This window comes from Osmia lignaria, chromosome 11, assembly GCF_051020975.1.
Source record: "Osmia lignaria lignaria isolate PbOS001 chromosome 11, iyOsmLign1, whole genome shotgun sequence".
Classification (NCBI taxonomy): domain Eukaryota; kingdom Metazoa; phylum Arthropoda; class Insecta; order Hymenoptera; family Megachilidae; genus Osmia; species Osmia lignaria.
In genome coordinates this window covers 2,424,292-2,444,100 of record NC_135042.1, presented here as the reverse complement: position 1 = coordinate 2,444,100, position 19,809 = coordinate 2,424,292, and the positions used below count along the sequence as shown (strand labels likewise).

Sequence of the window (19,809 nt, the reverse complement as noted above, 5' to 3'; positions counted from 1 at the left end):
GTATTCATTAGTTGTATATCATATTTTTTTTTCAAAATTTTTATTCGATGATTAAGGGTTGAAAATTAATAAATAAATCTTTGAAAATGATTTTTATAAACAATCCCTTGGATGACACCCACCGAAAAAATTAAGAATAATCCTTTACTATTTAACTATTATCTATAAAAATTTCAAGAGTGTCGGATTGGTACATCATAGTTAAAAATAAATAAAACCAATGCAACGCCCTTTCATAAGGCAAAGCCGGCCTGAACGTTAGAGGCGCTCAACCTAACCGACCTACAGGGGAATACGTAGCGCCGACCCGCCACGTTTCTCGTACCAGAAACAGCTCTCAGAAAAGTATGAGCTCTTCTTTCCCTAAACTGTGTGTTAATTAACAGTCATTTATTTAAATAATATATTAACAATTTAAATTTTTTAATTAAGTTTTCTGGTCTTAATTTTTAACGTCCGTGTTTTCACGGTGTTTTTCGTTTTAAGTATGTGGGAGCCCTAAAAAGAGCTGATTATGTTGTACGTTACAAATGGCACCCTTATATAAATGCAACTAAGGTGTTCCTCGTTTTAAGTATGTGGGAGCCCTGAAAAGGGCTGATTATTAAGCCCTAAAAAGAGCTGATTGTGTTATGTATTGTCAGGTTGAAGTATATGATTTGAAACAGAAAACACAAAAACTTTTTTTAAAAAAACACGCTTGTAAATAAATTTTAATCTTCGTCGCTATTTTCATCAATAACTGGAATAATGTTAGTTTTGTCAAATAAGTGAGTTAAAATTTCGGACGGTTTAACTATTCTGGATTTATAACGCGCATGGGATAAATAATAAATGATCGCGACGACGTGGGAGCAACAACCTACCGTTCTGTTACCATTCGGACAATCGCATGCATATTGGTTTATACCCGCGTAACTATTTACGTTTGATTTGTATTCTATGTAACAATTGTAAGTTTTACCGTTTATATGTCGCGACCGAACTTTCATTTTTATAATGTTATTGTTTTGTTGTAAATATTGTACATTTAACGCGTCATGTTCGTCCAATAATTCCGCAAGATAACGTTTTTACCGCGAGATTTTAAAGTTTGGAAATTCTATCCAATTAACGACTCCTCTATATTCGGCAACAAGAGGGAACAAGACAGTGGACACTAAAATCATGGACTCAGGATCGTACGCTTTACCCTTTATGATGCGTCTATTTACACGCCAATTTAGGCTCCGTGATTGCGTAAAAAAGTATCAGGGCATATAAACCGCATTGGAAAATACACCATTTGTACCATAAAACGCGCTTAACTCTTTTCTGGACACCCATATACTTAAAACGAAGGTCACCTTAATTGCAGCCATTTCCAGGTAGTACTGGTACGCTATAATATAATTAACCCTTTTCAGGGCGACCATATACTTAAAACGAGGAAAATCTTAGTTACAACTATTCACAGGTACCAGCTACAATTTAATTAAAAGTAATACGTACGTGAAAAGGTAAAGACGGAAATAGTTATAGAAGTCTATGTTCTTTACAGCGTTGAATAGAATGATATTGCATTTATAACTGTGATACCTTCTTTGACTATTAAAAGGACAACTAATGGCATCTAACACAGTGTCATTGTTCAAGACATGATATAAATCTGTGATTTAGGGCTCCCACATACTTAAAACGAGAAAGACTGTGAAAACACGGACGTTAAAAGTTAGTACCAGAAAACTTAATTAAAAAATTTAAATTGTTAATATATTATTTAAATAAATGACTGTTAATTAACACACAGTTTAGGGAAAGAAGAGCTCATACTTTTCTGAGAGCTGTTTCTGGTACGAGAAACGTGGCGGGTCGGCGCTACGTATTCCCCTGTAGGTCGGTTAGGTTGAGCGCCTCTAACGTTCAGGCCGGCTTTGCCTTATGAAAGGGCGTTGCATTGGTTTTATTTATTTTTAACTATGATGTACCAATCCGACACTCTTGAAATTTTTACAGATAATAGTTAAATAGTAAAGGATTATTCTTAATTTTTTCGGTGGGTGTCATCCAAGAGATTGTTTATAAAAATCATTTTCAAAGATTTATTTATTAATTTTCAACCCTTAATCATCGAATAAAAATTTTGAAAAAAAAATATGATATACAGCTAATGAATACCTACTATTTGCACTTTAATGTGATCAAATATCTTAAATAGTTTCTGAGAAAAAAAATGGTAAAGGTTTTGGGTTTTACCCTCATATCTCCCTTATCAGAGGGGGTAGGGGGTTGAAATTGCACACAATTGTTGTTTAGGCAAAAAGCATTATGTAATATAAATATCAACCGAAATTGTTACTGGGGCCGATTCACTATGCTTATACGGCTAGACCCTTTCACGCTCGACTGAGCAGTGACATCGGTTAGTAGAAGAAGGATGGAATATATATAATGCTTTCTCAGTCTGGTATATTTGCTTCGAAATAAAGCATAGTGCGAGAATGAGAGGCCATGCTATATTCTATCCTTGTTCAAAAAATAACATCCCTGCTCGGCCGATCACTTTATGATTTGCCGCTACCTCGGTTCTCTCACTCGCTTCTCGCGTTCTCTATCGTCCCGTTTCGAGAACAAAGTCAAGCCGAATAGCATACCTGCTTCGAAATAAGCAACTGTTCGGTCCCGAGCCACTTGCTTATTTCGAAGCATTACTGTACCACGTATTTGATAAATAACAGACGAAAATTCGCCAAATAAGTAACTCTAACACGCAAAAACCAGTAAAAAAATCGGTTTTTAATTTTTTTAACTATGGCGCACCTTACCAAAAAATCTGAAAAAAATTGAGGATGATAGTATCAATAATATACACTTATAAAAAAAATATGAATGTAGGACAGCATCTCCTTCAATACAAAATCGCCATTTTTCAGCATTTTTTTGATGTTTTTGATTTTTCACGGCTTCAGTTCTCAATCTAAAAATTTGAAAAAATTCTGTAATATATGTCTCACAAATAGAAATTTTAAAGTTCTGAAGTTCAAAAATTCAAAAATTCTAGAATTTGAGAATTCTAGAAAATATTAGAATTTTAAAATTTTATAGTTCAACATTTCTGTAGGACTTGGCTCATTCCAGAAAAAATGATAGTTACATAATTCTACTAATAGTTAACAACATACTCAATAACGTCGTAAATTCATATATGCAATACATAATAATATTAATTAAATAATACTCCGATGGTAAATAATTTGAATTGATGAGCCGTGATTGGAATGTCCGATGACTCGTGACTATCTCACCGCAAGTGTTGTATCGCACTATTCTATATGCGTGAGGCGCATGTACCAATTAGCGGAATAATCTCGTTGTTTAGATCGATCAAGGCTACCTACCAGCAAATCTGACCACCCTGTCGTGTTTCCTGGTGATAAACTTAAGCGAAATGCCAGTCTCCTGGGAATACGATATCAATTTCCAATCTTCTTCCCTGTCCTTCTTGTTCCATTTAGGAAATTTATGACTGTTACTACATGTTTCATCTATTCTCAAGGAGAATTACTTCCGGGTGATAATAGAAACTAAAAGTTGATTACGTGTAAGATAAATTCCACCTATCTGAATGGTTGTGGTTATTTCTTTCAATTGGTGAAACACAAATTTACCAGATCCAATTTGATTTAAAAAAAAAATACTAGCAGACAATGTCAGAGTTCTAGTATATGTATATTGTAGTAAAAAGAAAACCATGAAAATGTAATACATAACGCACAAATTCGACTTCCTACATTATGAGTCTACTATAACTCAACCTAATCTAATCCATTTTTAATATGTAGCAGATTCATTAATGAATAAAAGCGAAAGAAGCCTTCCCTTTACAATCTACAATATATTTAACACTGGTAATTATTTAAATTACGGACGGCAACTCCGATTTCGATAATTTTTAAATATGTTGTAGAAATCAACATTTTGAACAACTTTTTCCTATACATATAACCGCCGCTCGGCCTTAGTTTTCGAGATATTTTCGAAAAACTGTCGAAACTAATACATTGTATTCTGCCCATCCGTGTGTATCCGTGACAACGTACGCATTAGTATGGGATCGCTACTTTTCTACTGTTTTTGCAGGCAGCAGCACGTCATTCTGTAATTAAAAAAAGAGAAGGTTTCGGTAATAATGTCGATGTCGATGTCATTTAGACAATTCAAAAAATTAAACTGTTGCAGATTGGTAGTTAGTAGTTCCTTATACAGCTTCCATCTAGCATTATTCACCTTTCCACGAGGAATGAATGCATTTAAGTATAAAGCGATTGGTATGCTACGGAATGAAACTGTTTAAATGATATTGGAATGCGAGGGTTTGCGTGACAACCGCTGTAGTTCGAAATTGTTCACGAATGTTTGAGACAAAGGTCGATCGAGACAATAAACATCGTCGTTAAACGTTAAACGTAGAATATACGTAAACCGTCGAAATACGAACAAGAACGCTAATAACTAATAAGCGCGGAACGAATATTAACTAAATGCAACACGCATGTATCCGCGATTTGACGACGATTATAAAACACCGGTTGCGTCTTGCGCAAACCGCTAAAAAGAGATTAACGAAATAATTAACAGTATTCAACTAATAGTCATTCGAAACAGCAAACCAAATATCTGTAATAAAACGAAGACCTCTTTCGATACTGGAAACGTCATTTGTAAAAGCCTCTTTGATTAACGAATTCGAATAAATCAAGTCGTAGTAGATTTCGAATATTCCAGAAACTTTAGAATTGCGACGCATGAAATCCGCGTAGCGTTAGAGGGGTAGAAAGAAATGGACAATCTTAGACGAAGGCAAAAAGAAAGGTCAAGAAGGGGTGAGAAAACTAGGAAGAGCGGCCAACTAGCCCAATACGCACGGGATTTCCCCTCCGACACGTACCCTGATTTGCCAAATGATGTCCCCACTTTGGGCCCATGATCGCGGGTCGCACCCTGAGACACGATCGCTTGACTGAGGCAAATCACTCTTCGTCGAAAAATCGCAAGGTGCGTGACGGGGAGCCCGTGTTCGCGTAGAGATAGAGTTGTTAGTAAAATCGCGTAATTAGATTGCTCGGCAAGTCCTCATCAAGGCAGAGTGTCGAGAGTGTTTCAGTTCGCGGTTTTGTGACAAGGACTCATACGGATACGTTAAATTCATTTCACACTTTTCAGTTTCTATCTTTTCTCTTTCGTTTTTATATCGTTCGTATATTAATTATTTTTCTTTCTTTTTCCGCGTCGCGTCGATTTAGAAATACTTTGTGTTCGTTTGTAATAGTTTGAATTCGTCTCGTAACACCGAAATAAAGGCCGATCGCGAACGCGTAGTGCAAGTGGCAGTTTTCTCACCTCTTCTTTGACTTCCAGATTTCTAGACGACACCAGCAAATAAGCAAATAATCAAAACTATTATCAGATACTGTTTCACATCGATTTCTGGTAAGTTGTCCATTTCATTATTTAGAATAGATCGCTCACTAAGATGCGGGTAGAGATCGAATAACATATTAATTAAGGATTGAGTATCGCTTGTGTAGTCTTTGACAATACTAATAAGATCACCGGATCCAAATGAATTTTCTAGAAAGCCTTTAAATTGGTCATAGTTAAGAATAAACTTTTCAGGCGATGATTGGATGACCTGTTTAATTGGTTCGATTAGTTCATTAATTAATTTGACTTGGGTTCCTTCTTGACCTGAATTGGCTGTTTGTTTTTCAGTTTTTGCTTTCTTCTTTGGCTTTACTTCCTTATCCGTTGACAAATTGTCTTTAACCATAGTGTGTTGCAATGAACCCGTTGAACTTGTAGAAAGAGGTCGTTTAATGGGAGATAATTTTTTGTTCGTATAAATTTCTGTAGTTTACAAAGTACAGTTCGGTAAGACAAACGATAAAGGTGGGGTTTCGTTTGCGGCATAAGGACAATCGTTTTCCTGATTACTAGCGATATGAACAAAATTATGAGTACTATTGTCATCAGGAGTAATGGCTTCAGAAGTATTGATAGGCTGAATTATTGTGTTTTCTTACTGTTAGATTTCTGTGGGATGACCAGAATCTTTCCGTTTTTCCACTATCTTTATTAGTACACCAGGTTTATATCTATACGTACATGAGGCCTGTATCTTGCCGACTCCTTGCTTAATAATCTCCCCACTCACTCACATACGTGCGCGCGGTACTCGCGCTTTTTCGCTCCTTTAGGCCTCGTTCGCAACGCTCACCTAACACTTACATAACTTGCACTACAGGCTCTTCATTGATGGTTACATCATTGTCCGTTTCATTAACGATTATTTTATCACTCGTATTTGACACACTTTTAACAGTTGGACGTTGTCTCGCAATGTGGCTTCTCAAACTTTGGAACAAACTACTAAATTAAGACTATTAGTTACATATTACTATCAAAAGAATCATTATAAGTACACACCATATCGCAGAAATGTTGAGGAACGTCATCTAAGTGCATATCACCAACACCAACCTTATAACAATAATAATCTCCCAAATTAGATAACATATACTTAGGGAAGGAGAAAGTACAACAGGTAGCCTAACCGAATTAGCTGACTCAACATCAAAGTTGATTCCTAACGCACTCTTAACTGCATCTGTAGACGAGTAAATCCAATACGTGGTATTATCGTGTTTGATCTGGAAGTTTGTTTACATCATCCGGATGTACAAAAACCTGACACCTAAAACTGAGAATATGCTAATAACCTTCGTCTGATAATCTCGCTCTTAGGAATGAAACAGCAGACGCACGTCTAATGTTCATGTCATTGAGTATATTTTCTATGAGCAAGTGTGGAATTGTAGGATAAACGTTGGAAAGTATGATGCGCACATTTTTAGTAATAAGAGGACGAATTTCAAGAGATTGGTTATGAACCGATATTTGCGAGTATTTAGACGTTAAATCATTAACAATGTCTTTACTGGCTAAGAACAAACAGATTCTAGCATTGGAGATTCTTGAAGCAAATCGAATATTTTCCGGGTTCACTAATTTTCCTACCGAGTTAATATATTCTTTCAACTTAATGCCTTCTTTCGATTCGATTACTATTGCTTGATCTTTTTTAGGAAACTGACTATTTTGAGCAATACTTCCGTAGCTTGCATTCTTGTTCTGTGTGTTAGCAACTTGAGATGTAGATGGTTCAGTGTTGTAGGTCGTTGGATGACCCCTGTAGTCAGAAGTCATCTTGGCGCTTACGTGTCTCGTAACATAAAAACCACACAGACTGGTGGTTGCCTTTTGATACTGACTGGTTCACAAGTATTCAAATATATAAATGATTACACACCGTAACAATTGAAACAGCGATAATGAAACTCGTAGAACTAGCGACCACAACATAAACAGGAGAAAGGTTTACGTCCGATCGCTTCGACCGCTCGTAGAAGACTCGCTTCGGTTGATGCCAAGGCTACACTTTGTTGTTTCCTTGATATCCATGATATTAAGTTACCGTTGTAGAATATGGCACCTCCCGTTGTGCTCCTTCGACCTTTGATATCACCTGCCAAGTCTGAATCTGAAAAACCAACTAAATCAAGCGAGTTGCTCTTTTTATATTTCAAACACATCTCTTTCGTTTCTTTCAAATATCTCAGCACTCTTTTGGCTGCAATTCATGTAGCTTGGTTTGGCTTGTCAAGAAACCTACTTAAACATGACACTGCATATGTAATATTGGGTTGAGTGCCCATTGAGATATACATCAGGCTACCTATCAACTCCCTATACGGTATATCTATCGTATATGCATCCTCTTCTGCATGAAAATTTGCCTCCATTGGAGTCATCGCTCCTTTACAATTCTCAAGTCCAAAATTTGTCAGTATTTTGTCTATCTGTTTTTCTTGTGAGATCTTGAACAAATTTCCTTCTTGTTTGACTTGCATTCCTAAGAAGTTCTTGAGCTCTCCTAAGTCTCTAGTATTAAACTCTATTTTCAACTATTGTATTATGTCTTCAGTTTCTTCTCCAGTTATGAGAATATCATCAACATATATTAACATGATTGTTTGCTTTCGTTTATGCAGGCAAAAATCACATTTAGATCTATTAAATCCTTGGGTGTTTGCAAAATTGTCAAAAGTTTCATTCCAGCACTTGGGTGCTTCTTTAAGGCCATATAATGCTTTTTTCAATTTATGCACTGTACCTTTTGCTTAGTCTAGGCCTTGAGGTGGATTTATGTATACTTCTGTTTCAAGTTTCTCATTTAGGAAGGCCGTTAGTACATCCAGCTGTTTTATCGTCCAATTATTTTGTAGACCAGCGTTATTAGCATTCTTACTGTAGAAAGTCTGGCTACTGACGCATACCTTATTTCTTTATCATGTAAAAATTACATACCATCTCTGGCCAACAGACTTTATTCCCAAACTGAGCTTCTATCCTGTACATAAACCTTTTTATATTTGCAACAGCTTCATCTTTAGTTTTTAGCAGTTTTTAGTTTTCCGTTATCGTTTGGAAGTATTACACACAAGAAAAAAAAAAACATATTTTTCGCCATTTATGGTGACTGGATATATTGGTCCGCACAAATTAGTATGAATCAGCTCACCTATATGATGTGATCGAGAGTACAATATTTACATCTTCTAAAAGTAGATATAACGGACTTCCCCTTGATACAGGCTTCACAGTTTGCTTCTGCTACTGGCAATCCCATCATTTTCAAACTTTTGCTGTTCAAATGGCCCATCTTTCTATGCCATAGGGTTAAATCATTTTCTGCTGCAAATGCTTTATTCTCTTCAGTTCTTATTTCAAATGTCATAGTGTATGTCTTACCGTCCTTTTTCGTTATTATATTTATGTTTTCACTAATTATTTTTGCTATGTTTTCATGAAATATTATTTAAAATTTTTTCTTTGTCAATTGATTAACTGATAACAGATTATGACTTAAATTTTTCACAATAAATGCTTCTAAACATCTTATTTCCTTTATAGGACAACAGGAGTCTTCCTTTTTTATTTTTTTTTTAATGTATCGCCATTTGCTGTTCTTATTAATGCCTCTTGCGGGATTATCTCTATGGATTTTATATATTTTTCTAATTTTTCTGTGAAAAATTATTTTTAGACGTAAAATAGAGGAAAGAATAGTTCACTGATTCTCCGTCAGAGGCATTGATGGTATATTTGACCACGTTATCATCAGGGTCATAGATACTCTGAGTTGCATTGAACTTGTCGCAGTGAAGTTGGCTACAAATTTACTAACACATTCACGCCGCGTCGGTGAGTCGATCTCGTCCATCGTCTCACCAACGCAGCGTGGATGTGTTAGTGAATTTGTAGCCAACTTCATTGCGACAAGTTCAATGCAACTCAGTGTACATGAGGTACATCAGGTACATAAATGTAAATTCTAATTTGATACCACAAACGGCTACGCGAATATAGCCACAAGTAAGGCATAGTTGCCGCAATGTATTAAAACTTCTGTCACGCTGTTCACACCCGTTACAATTCTAATCATCAGGTCTGAGAATGAAACAATACATAATGTGTGGCAAACCATAAAACTTTTTTATTCATATTTATAATCATGTTTTTTTATCAATGAAAAATATAGAGATATGCCAGAGAAATGAATTATAAAACTTGCACATTTTGCAATATTCGTATATTCTATATGCAAAAAGATATAGAAAGCGATATAAATGTGCTGTTTGTGTTCCTATTTATGTATTTATTATTTACTGATAAGATTTTAATTCCTGTCGGACATACAAAAGGACAGCGCGAACGAAAGAGAGGTAGCAAGAATGAAATAATACACATAACTACAGGACATTAATAATTTCAAGAAGGTGAATCGGAGGGAGTAAGGATGCAACAGTTTTACACTAATTCTAAACGCGTCTATAAATAGGAAACAAAGAATCGGCGGCCGATGCTCGCCTGTGACAGCTGATCGCGCGGACGGTGTAATGCTTACGAGTGCGAGTGAGAAAGCAAGATGACGATACCGATGGCTTTGCGAGACAAACTGTGTTTTGTCGCACGGAACGACATCGGTTTTGTCATCTTGCTTTCTCACTCGCACTCGTACGAATTTCTCGTCGCGAATATTCTCGCCCGCGGGTCCGTCGCGATTATTCGCCGGAGATTCGCAACAAAGGGAATAAGAAATAAAGAGATATGTATTAATTTATCATATATTCTTTTTATTTATTATTTCTCAATGGTAATTAACAATAACGTTTCGTCCTCCTCTGTCGCCGCCCCATCATTTGCCGCCGCCCCGTCTCCTGCCGCCGCCGCCGCCGTCCCATTTTCCTCAACGGTGGCCACCACCATATACAATTTTCTTTAGTAATTTTTTCATCTGAAATATAATAATGAATTGTATTATAATTGTGACATTATTAAAAAAAAAAAAAAATAATCGTGTAAATTCATTTGCTACTATTGTAGAAATGATTTCTTTTCACCAAAATCTAATTCTGCCACATTTATTACATAGAAAAATTAATGTTTTTACTTACTTTTGACGACGACGGCTTCTCTTTCTCTTCTTGTTTCTCTTTTTCATCTTTTTTCTGTTCTTTCACCTCTTCTTTCTTTTCTTCTTTGCTTTCTTTCTTCTCCTCGTCTGTTTTGGTAACTTCCATCTGTAAAGAAAGTAATTTATATATAAACAACGTAATATTAATGATATAATAATTTTACTGGACGATTATACGCACCTCTTGGTCTGATATCTTGTAATTTGATTGTCTTTTGTCGTTGATACTGAAACCACTCGAATGGTGGTGGGGATCAGGACCGTGTTCACTGTTTTATAAAATAGACCTTTTCCTAATTTCTAATTTTTAATTTTACGGATTAAATTTTTATTTTCATGTTATATTTTTTTTTTATAATTTTAAATCATAATATTATAAATGAATACAACTTCAAAACTTTTTTTTGTCATTGTTCTTTATTTTTCGTAGTCCTTAGAAACACTCCCCACCATGGTGCCATATGTTTCTCCGTAGTGCATTTTACATCTTCGCGACAGTTGCATTCGAAGCAAGAAATAGATAGCATCATTGAATTTGTTTCAAAGCTTTGAAAGTGTGAAGTAATCAAAGTGAGAGGTGAATATTGTTGTGTGATAGTGACAATGAGTGATAGTGAAAATGTTCTCATAATTGAAGTGATTGAAGATAGGAGAAATGAATGTGAACATCAATGTGTGGCGGATAATAGAAGTCGTCGGCCAAAATATACAATCAGTACGAAAAGATATTCGAGAAAAACAGCATGCCGCGAAAGAAGGCGGCGGTTAGCCCTTCAGAAAACTTCCGTACAATCAACATTCGATGAACAAAGATACACCCCCGAGAAAATTTATTTGCCATTGGATGAAGAAACAGAAACGGCAGAGGAAGAAAAACGCTTGGCCATTGAAAGCGGCGATATTGTTCCCGGATTTGGAATCCCTCACATCCCTGTTGTGGCCGATGGAAGCTGGATGAAACGATCATACCGGACTGAAACGTACGATTCCGCGTCTGGAGTCGGCGTTATAATTGGATACTATACGAAGAAAGTTTTATTTATCGGTGTGAGAGACACGGTGTGCAGGATTTGTCGATTTGCCGCTTCAAAAATTGGAGCGCAAGCCAAGCATCAACGGCTATGGAAAGTGACGCTATAGTCGAAGGCTTAAAGACCAGCGTCGAAAAACGTGGGCTGATTTATTCACCACTGATTGCTGATGGGGACAGCAGCGTTTATAAAAAAATTATAGATGCAGATCCATATAAAGCACAGATTCGTGTAAAAAAAATTGAATGCACGAATCATTTGTTGCGAAACTTTTGCAGAAAAATGAAAGAAGTTGTAAAGATGACAACACCTGGTCTATTGAGAAGAATCGTTGAAAGCAGCATTTGGCGAATGCGTGCGGACATAGTAAAAGCCGCAGAGTTCAGATACAGTCAGTAAGTAACAACCGCTGAGAAAATTAAGAATTTATATGCCGATATACACAATGTTCCTAGCCACGTTTTTGGTGAACACGCAAATTGTTCAAAACTATAATGCCTTCGAAAGTTTCAACGGAATCATCGCAAAATATACAGGAGGAAAAAGATTGAATTTCGGCGAGAGGGGATCTTACACGGGAAGATGTGCTGCAGCTGTCCTACAGTATAACACAAACAAGTGTTGTCGCGTCTGAATACGGCGATGAACAAGAAACCGCCCGTTATTTTACGCAAAATAGAAAATAGAAGGAAGAAAGAAAATGACAAATACACTGAAAAGGGAAAGGAAAAAAAATGACGAAGCACGTGCGGAAACAATTCCGTTTTGAAAAGGATTCCAATTACGGACCAAACGCTGAAAAGCCGGATATGGCTAACAATATTTATGAATTAGAGCAAAAAAAACATATGGAAATGTTACAGAATTGGCAAAATAGAAGAGATTCCATTGAAGAAGAAACCATCGGTCAAGCGAAAAATCCGAGATGGTTGAATTATAAATCTAAATTATTGACGGCCTCTAATTTTGGACGAATATGCCGTCGTCGAATTGGCACGCTCTGTGGAAATTCAGTGAAATCGTTAGTGTATCCACGACTGATTAGTGCATCTGCAGTACAATATGGACAGGAATGCGAAAAATTCGCACGTGAAGAACTAATTGTAAGTGTGTGCATTGATGTTGAAATTATGGAATGTGGCTTATTCATTGATAGTGCCATCCCGTTCTTTGGAGCTTCGCCAGATGGACTTATAGACAAAGAGGGCATTGTGGAAATCAAATGTCCGAAAACGGCGGAGAATTTATTGCCGAAGGAGGCAATCAAAAGTGTTGCAGTTATTCGGCGTATATTTGTAGATGCAGAAGGAAATGCATTGAACAGGAACCACTATTATTACTACCAAGTACAAGGACAATTACATGTCACAGGTAGAAAATATTGCTTATTTTGTATTTGGACTCGAAAAGGGTTAAAGTACATTAGAGTCGATAGAGACGATAACTTTTGGCAAAACAATATGGAGCCAAAATTAATTCAATTTTACTTATTGTGCATGTTACCGGAATTAATAGATAGCCGGTACAATAGGGGAATGCCAATTCGGGAGCCTCAATTTATAACAGAGGAGAGAGCAAGCTTAGAAAAGCGCAAAAGATCTCTCTCAGAAAGTAGCACGAATACTGCTACTGTCCGGCGTCGCACTGCACTGTAAAGTGCAGTAACACTGACTCTGTTGGTGGTTCACAATTGCATGAAATAGCAATTGTACTCGCGGATCATACGATCTCGCGAGTTGCTCGACGCCGATATACACACTGCAATAAAGTGCAGTAACACTGACTCTGTTAGTGGTTTACAATTGCATGAAATAACAATTGTACTCGCGGATCATACGATCTCGTGAGTTACGCGATGCCATACTATATTTCTTAAAATTTGTTACAGATTTTCGAAGAAAGGATTCCTGAGAAGAAGTTTTTTGGAGCGAAGCGAGCGTAGAACTCAAAATTTATTTTTTCAGCTGAAACAATTTTTTTCTTATTCCCTTCTTGAAATTATTAATGTCCTATAGTTTTCATTCCTATAATTATAAAAAATATTTCAAAGTACCTTCGACTTCTTCGAGATACGTTTATATATCACTAAAAACTACAACATATCTAAATTTGAGCAAAATCCGAAAAAAATCGTTAAAAGGAATTTATTTAATCATCTATTTCCATTAACATTTTCTTTTTTCAATATTTATCTTCATTCATCTTCCTTCATGTTTGCATGAACATTTTTGTCGTTGAGAAATTAAAGACAGCATTTTCCTCTTCTCGAAAAAAATTAAAAAATTATATATAGGTACATTCAAGAAAGCGTTACCAGGACAAATGGACTGCAAATATGCTGTCTGATCACGTATAATCGGCAAGTATAATCTTACATAATTAATATTACGTTATCTATACATAAATTACTTTCTTCACAGATGGACGAGGAAGAAGAAGAAGAAAAGAAAGAGGAAATGAAAAAGAAAGAGGATAGAAGAAACAGGAGAAAAAGGTCTAAGGAACGAAGTCGGATAAAAGAGAAGAGAAAGGAGAATCCGAGGCCGTCGACGTCGCACGTAAGTAAAAGCGTTGATTCTTCTATGTATGTAATAAATGTGGCAGAATTAGATTTTTCGTGAAATGGAAGTTATGTCTACAACATATAACTGAATTTCCATAATTGCTTTTTCTTCTTATAAAAGATTCATTATTATATTTCAGATAAAAAATAATTCAATACCACATGACTGGGATGGCTGTCATGGTAATCGACGATGCAGACGCCGCGGAGAAAGAAGAGGCCGAAGCGGGCGGCGGGCGGCGGGCGACGGGCGACGGGCGACGGGCGACGGGCGACGGGCAACGGGCGACGGGCGACGGGCAACGGGCGACGGGCGACGGGCGGCCAATTATTGTTTATATATATTGATAATATTTCAATAAATAAATATTGTATATATAGATCAATTTACATCTGTTTATTTTCCATTCCTTTTCTGAAATTATTAATGCCATGTAGTTTTTATTCGTATAAGTTTTATAGTCGCGTACGTTATGTGTATTACAGTCTCATCGAATCTGTCGTGGCGTGTGACTCGACATACGTATTTCCGCCGATCGGTACTACGTTGTTTGATTCATGATACTCCTTCTCTTTCTATCGCGCTGTCCTTTTCTATGTTCGCCTGGAATCAAAATCTCGCTCGGCTCGAGCGAATTCATTTTGCTAGATGGTCAGGATTGTCACAGATGTGGCAACACCGCGACAGAACTCTCAAATGATGTGATTCGACAACTACGCCACCTCACTTTCGTTTCTTATTCTGCATAATGACGTTAGATGTCACACCGTCAAATGTCACTATGGGAGCTTATCCCACATTTAAATTGAATGATTTGAAACATTCGGTTGTACAAATTAAAAGATTTATTGAAAAGGGAATTTTAAAAGGTTGACAGGTCTGAATGGTTTGAGGATTTTGGGAGGAATGAATATTCATAAAACTAATTCCAATTTGTTTTAAATGTAATAAATGAACAATTAATGTAGTTCGACAAAGATGGCGGTGAGAAAAGTCTTGACGGAGCAATCCTCCTTATCGGCATTGACGCCAGCCCAATCTTCCTTATCGGCATTGATACCAGCCGCCACATCACATTTATCAATTATATGTTTTCACGATTGCCCGATTCTTTATAATGGCGCTTACATCGATTCGGAGGAGGCCTCGAAGGAGTCTGTGCCCTTAAGGGGATAGACACGGGTAATGCAGCGAGGTGACATTACCGGCAAAAATGGGCCTAAAAAGGGGTCCGGGATTTTTCGCTTTTCGTCCTTATATGAGAATATTTGAGGCTGGATGAGGGCTCATTCGAAAGAGGAAGGTTCAATGCAGCGCGCTCTGGTCAATATTGAACGAGATTTTGTTAATATCTAATAATATGAGTGTCAATAGTAGAGGAAAAATCGAGAAAATACATCCGCAGAATCCAAGGTATTTTTAGGTCACTAAAAGAGTTTTGTGACTCAAACGATGACCAAAGCGCGCTGCACTAAACCTTTCTCTTTCGAATGAGCCCTCATCCAGCCTCAAATGTTCTCATATAAGGACGAAAAGTGTAGTACCGTAAACCCATGTTTAGGCCCATATTTGCCGGTAAAGTCAACGCGCTACTATTACCCGTGTCTACCCCCTTAAAGGTATATAATAATTATTTTTTGTAGTTTATGCAAAAAATATAGGCAAAATTAACAATATTAAAAATGACTAAATATAAATAACACGATTCGAACGTGAAATTAAAAATTCATAACGTATTTTAATATCTTTTTAGAGTGTGGTATCGTTCGAAGCAAGTCAGTTTATGCAGTGGCACATTACAATATTCGCAAATATATCGGGTATAACCATTTTTCTTATTAGCAGAGCATACTCTACATTTTCGGTGAGGATATTTTTTTTTCCAGCCCTTACAATTGGTACTAATTTGTGTTTCTTAAAATCTTAAGATAGCCTTGCTGGTGGGTCATATCTCGGTGCTGGTCTTGTTCTTTCTATCGCGTTCGAAGGTTCTGCTTCTTCGGTGCCTAAATTTTGAATTTCGTGTTGTTCTATCAATGCTATTGCAACTGTAAGCAAAAATATTTTATATGTTGTTTTATTATTATTTATTTTTCTGTGGACTAGAAATGAGTTAAAAAGAGCAGCATGAAAAAAATAAAGCACTGCTTTTTTTGTCCATTTGGTGCTTTTTCGAAGAATACTGTAATAAGACATATATTGATCTGCACGATCGACTCCTTTCATATATTTATTGTATTATACAACAGACTTGGGTTTTATTTTTTCTCCGGACCAATGTGTAACCTTTACCATTTCTGCTGAATGAATGGTTGAAATAGTTCTCACTAATCGATCTCTCTTCACTTGCCACAGTTGTAAAAGAACTTGGCCCTTTCTCGCAAATTTTATTTCATGTTCTTTTAATGTAATGTTCTTTAAATTCGACGGAAATCCTTTATTTGCCCTAATTGTGCCACAAACTCTCGTTTTCTTCTATAGCAGTAATTCGGCTGTATTTACACTATTGTAATAATTATCCATATAAATGTGATGATGGAATCCCAGATAAGGCTGTAGAATTGATAAAATTGTATCTTGTAATTTTGCTCCTGCGCCTGAATACACTTCAAAATTACATATGTATCCTGATGTTCCTTCGCAGAGCATCCGCACCAGAATTCCATATTTTGTTAGTTTTGCGGGATTATAGGTGCGGAAAGATAATCTGCCCCGCCAAGGTATTATGCCTTCATCTAGTGACAATTCTTGCTTTGGCGTATATACAGTTTTGAATTTGTGTTGTAAATAATTTAAAACATTTCTAATTTTGAATAATTTATCCAACTTGTCACGCATTAAATCATTATTGCAAAAATGCCACATTTGCCATATTTGTATAAATCTATTACGACTCATTGTTTTTGAAAAGATTGGGGTTTCTATATATGAAAGAGTTGACCAGTAATCATATATATTATCTTTACGTATCTGTCCCATCAATATAATTAAACCCAGAAACTTTTTCATTTCTCTTACTGTGACATCAACCCATTTCACTGATTTATATTCTTTATATTTGTTTAAAACTTGAGAGCGATATCTATTTGTTTCTGTTACTAATAATTCAAATAAATTATTGCCAAGGAACAACTGAATTATTTCCAATACGTTTTCCTGATCATGAGGTATCGTGTTCACGCTTGGAGTTCGATCATATGCTTCTAGTTCAAGTTCCATATGATTTGCTGACCAATCATCTACACCATTGACAATAATGTCTTCATAGTCGGAACTAACTATATCATCCTCCGAATCGCTCAAAAGTATTCGATGATTACCTTGATGTATGGAAACAATAATACTATCATCTTCGCTAAACTCATAATCACGTACCTGCATATCGCTATCTTCAGAACAGTCTGATAGTGCGTCCATGAACAATTCACTTACATGTTCATTGTTGCTTCCGGACATTTTTAACGATATTTTTTGATACCTTATACTTTATTTTTTAATATTTATTTTTTATACCTTATACCTTATACTATTATAACATTATTTAGTTATAACTGATAGTGTAACTTTTTAATTAATTTTAACATTATTAAATTGGTGTATTTTATTATATACTGTACTTTATAAAAACAGAAAAAGTCCGCAATTAATTGAGTACAATTCCACATAAACAATAACTAATAATAATAAAAAAAAAGAAAACGCGTTGCTACGGTCAAGATAGGAGATCTCCCCGATCGGTCATGCAGCGACTTGCTTTAAAGTGGGGAGATCTCCCCGATCGGTTGTGCAGCGACTTGCTTTAAAGCGGGGAAATCTCCCCATTCGGATGGCTAAGTGTTGACACATTCTAATACTTGTTATGCCTATTACGCATTTTTCTACAATGCATCCTTCCTTTTTACAGTTTCATTCTTCTACAACGATCATTCAATACCAACTGTGATATATGAAAATAACCAAATTTCAACATAAGCGACAAAATTTGAATAAATGTTTATTTTGTTATTCATCAGTTATATACTAAATTGTTTAATAGTTAATAATTCAAAGTTTTATCATTTTTTTTCTAAATTATTTTTTACATTAATATCATCAAAATTAAAATCTTAGAGTCTTGCTTCCCCTGTATTCCATTTTCCCTAATAAAGCCTGATTTAATCACGAGTGTACATTGAATCCATCATTGAAGTTATGCTCACTTATTATGACACAATCTGTATACGATGATACGATACTACAAATTGTAGCTGTGTTATAGGTATGGAAAACTGTATGCATCTATGTATGAAAAGTCTCGCATTTTTTAACGATAACCACACTGCACGTTGTTGGTGATGATGTAACTATTACCATGGAACAAAACAACGCTGTTACATTTTTTCATCGATTTTTGTGTGCTGAATACAAATCTGTATACTGCTTGTTTTTTTAGACCACTGCCAGTTTCTGAAACATTCAATTTACCTTGTAAATAGATAGTGTTTTGTTTACATGGATAAAAATAAAGCTTCGGTATAAATCATAGAAATAAACAGATAACAGATCTTTTAAAGATGTACAGAGTTGTCAAAAAAGTCCGGAGATTGAAAAAAGAGTTTAGATAACATTCATGATCAGTTAATAAAACTACAATACTTGTAAAAAGGTAACACACTTTATATTTTTGTATATTTCATAGAATTTCATGGGGTTTTATGAAATTTAAGTTATTATATTGTGGAATCAGAATAGCGAGGGAGTATTTATTTCATGCGAAACAACAGTGTAGGTCTAAGACTATAGTTTATTAAATGAAACAGTTTGAACTTTGGTACGCATATAAAGTGAAATGCAACTTGCGACAGACAATCAACACACACAGCGTCCGGCCTATCGACCGTTTTCGTCCGTTTTCATCGATCATTAACGACGCGACTGTCGATTATCCCTCAATTGCTACGCAATGCCTAAAAATCACGGGTCCCCTCCAAGCAAACGGCACGACGCGATGTCGTTACCTACTTGACACGCCATCCCGCAGAGCCTACGCCGAAAAGTCGCACTCGCACCGACACACATACGACATACACCACAATATGTACTGTGTAGGACTTTCATAAACACAAAATATATACACAGTGGACTTTCGTTATATTGCGACGTGAGCGATTTGGCATTCACATGGATTTTGGAGCATTTTTATTACCACCCTTCCACGATCATAATCTACCTTTCCTCCACCTTCAAATAAGAGCTTGGAAGCTTGACAAATTTTCCGTTCCTACAGCCGTATCGGCGATAATATAACGAGCATCTACTGCACAGCTATGTAATGCATTGATGTAAAATATTTCTTACATCCGTCATCCTGTGTAAATAAATTGAAGTAAACGTGTACGAAAATTGTTAGAGCAAAGTTTTCCTTGGCGCGTTCGGCAATAACATCGACTTGAAGGAACGTTACGATTCCCTACCTCCTACTACCATCCCTTGGGTCTCTCTCCTCTATTTCTCTCACATTCACATGTTTTCAAAATAATTATTAGTATTGTAGCGGATCTCCAGCGAAAGGGTATAGCAGGATAAGATGGTCAAAAGTGCCCTTGAGCCGAATTTGCTTCGCAATGCACCATTCGATAGCATATCCCAAAAAACCATG

General features: G+C 36.1%; 2 protein-coding genes across 4 annotated transcripts in view; both read left to right on the top strand.

Moving 5' to 3' along the window:
- Positions 1 to 19,809, top strand: part of Invadolysin (leishmanolysin-like peptidase, invadolysin) — a 1,079,802-nt gene that overhangs the window by 469,021 nt on the left and 590,972 nt on the right. The window lies entirely within an intron of this gene.
- LOC117610562 (uncharacterized) lies at positions 2,397 to 18,147 on the top strand. The gene is made up of 3 exons (XM_076690807.1): positions 2,397 to 13,966; positions 14,028 to 14,165; positions 14,311 to 18,147. Exon 1 carries the CDS (start codon positions 12,342 to 12,344, stop codon positions 13,260 to 13,262), a length of 921 nt encoding a protein of 306 aa, XP_076546922.1. The 5' UTR covers positions 2,397 to 12,341; the 3' UTR covers positions 13,263 to 13,966; positions 14,028 to 14,165; positions 14,311 to 18,147.

Excerpts from the sequence above, each read along its gene's own strand:
- LOC117610562 (XM_076690807.1), top strand. The coding sequence starts at position 12,342 with ATGACGAAGCACGTGCGGAAACAATTCCGTTTTGAAAAGGATTCCAAT.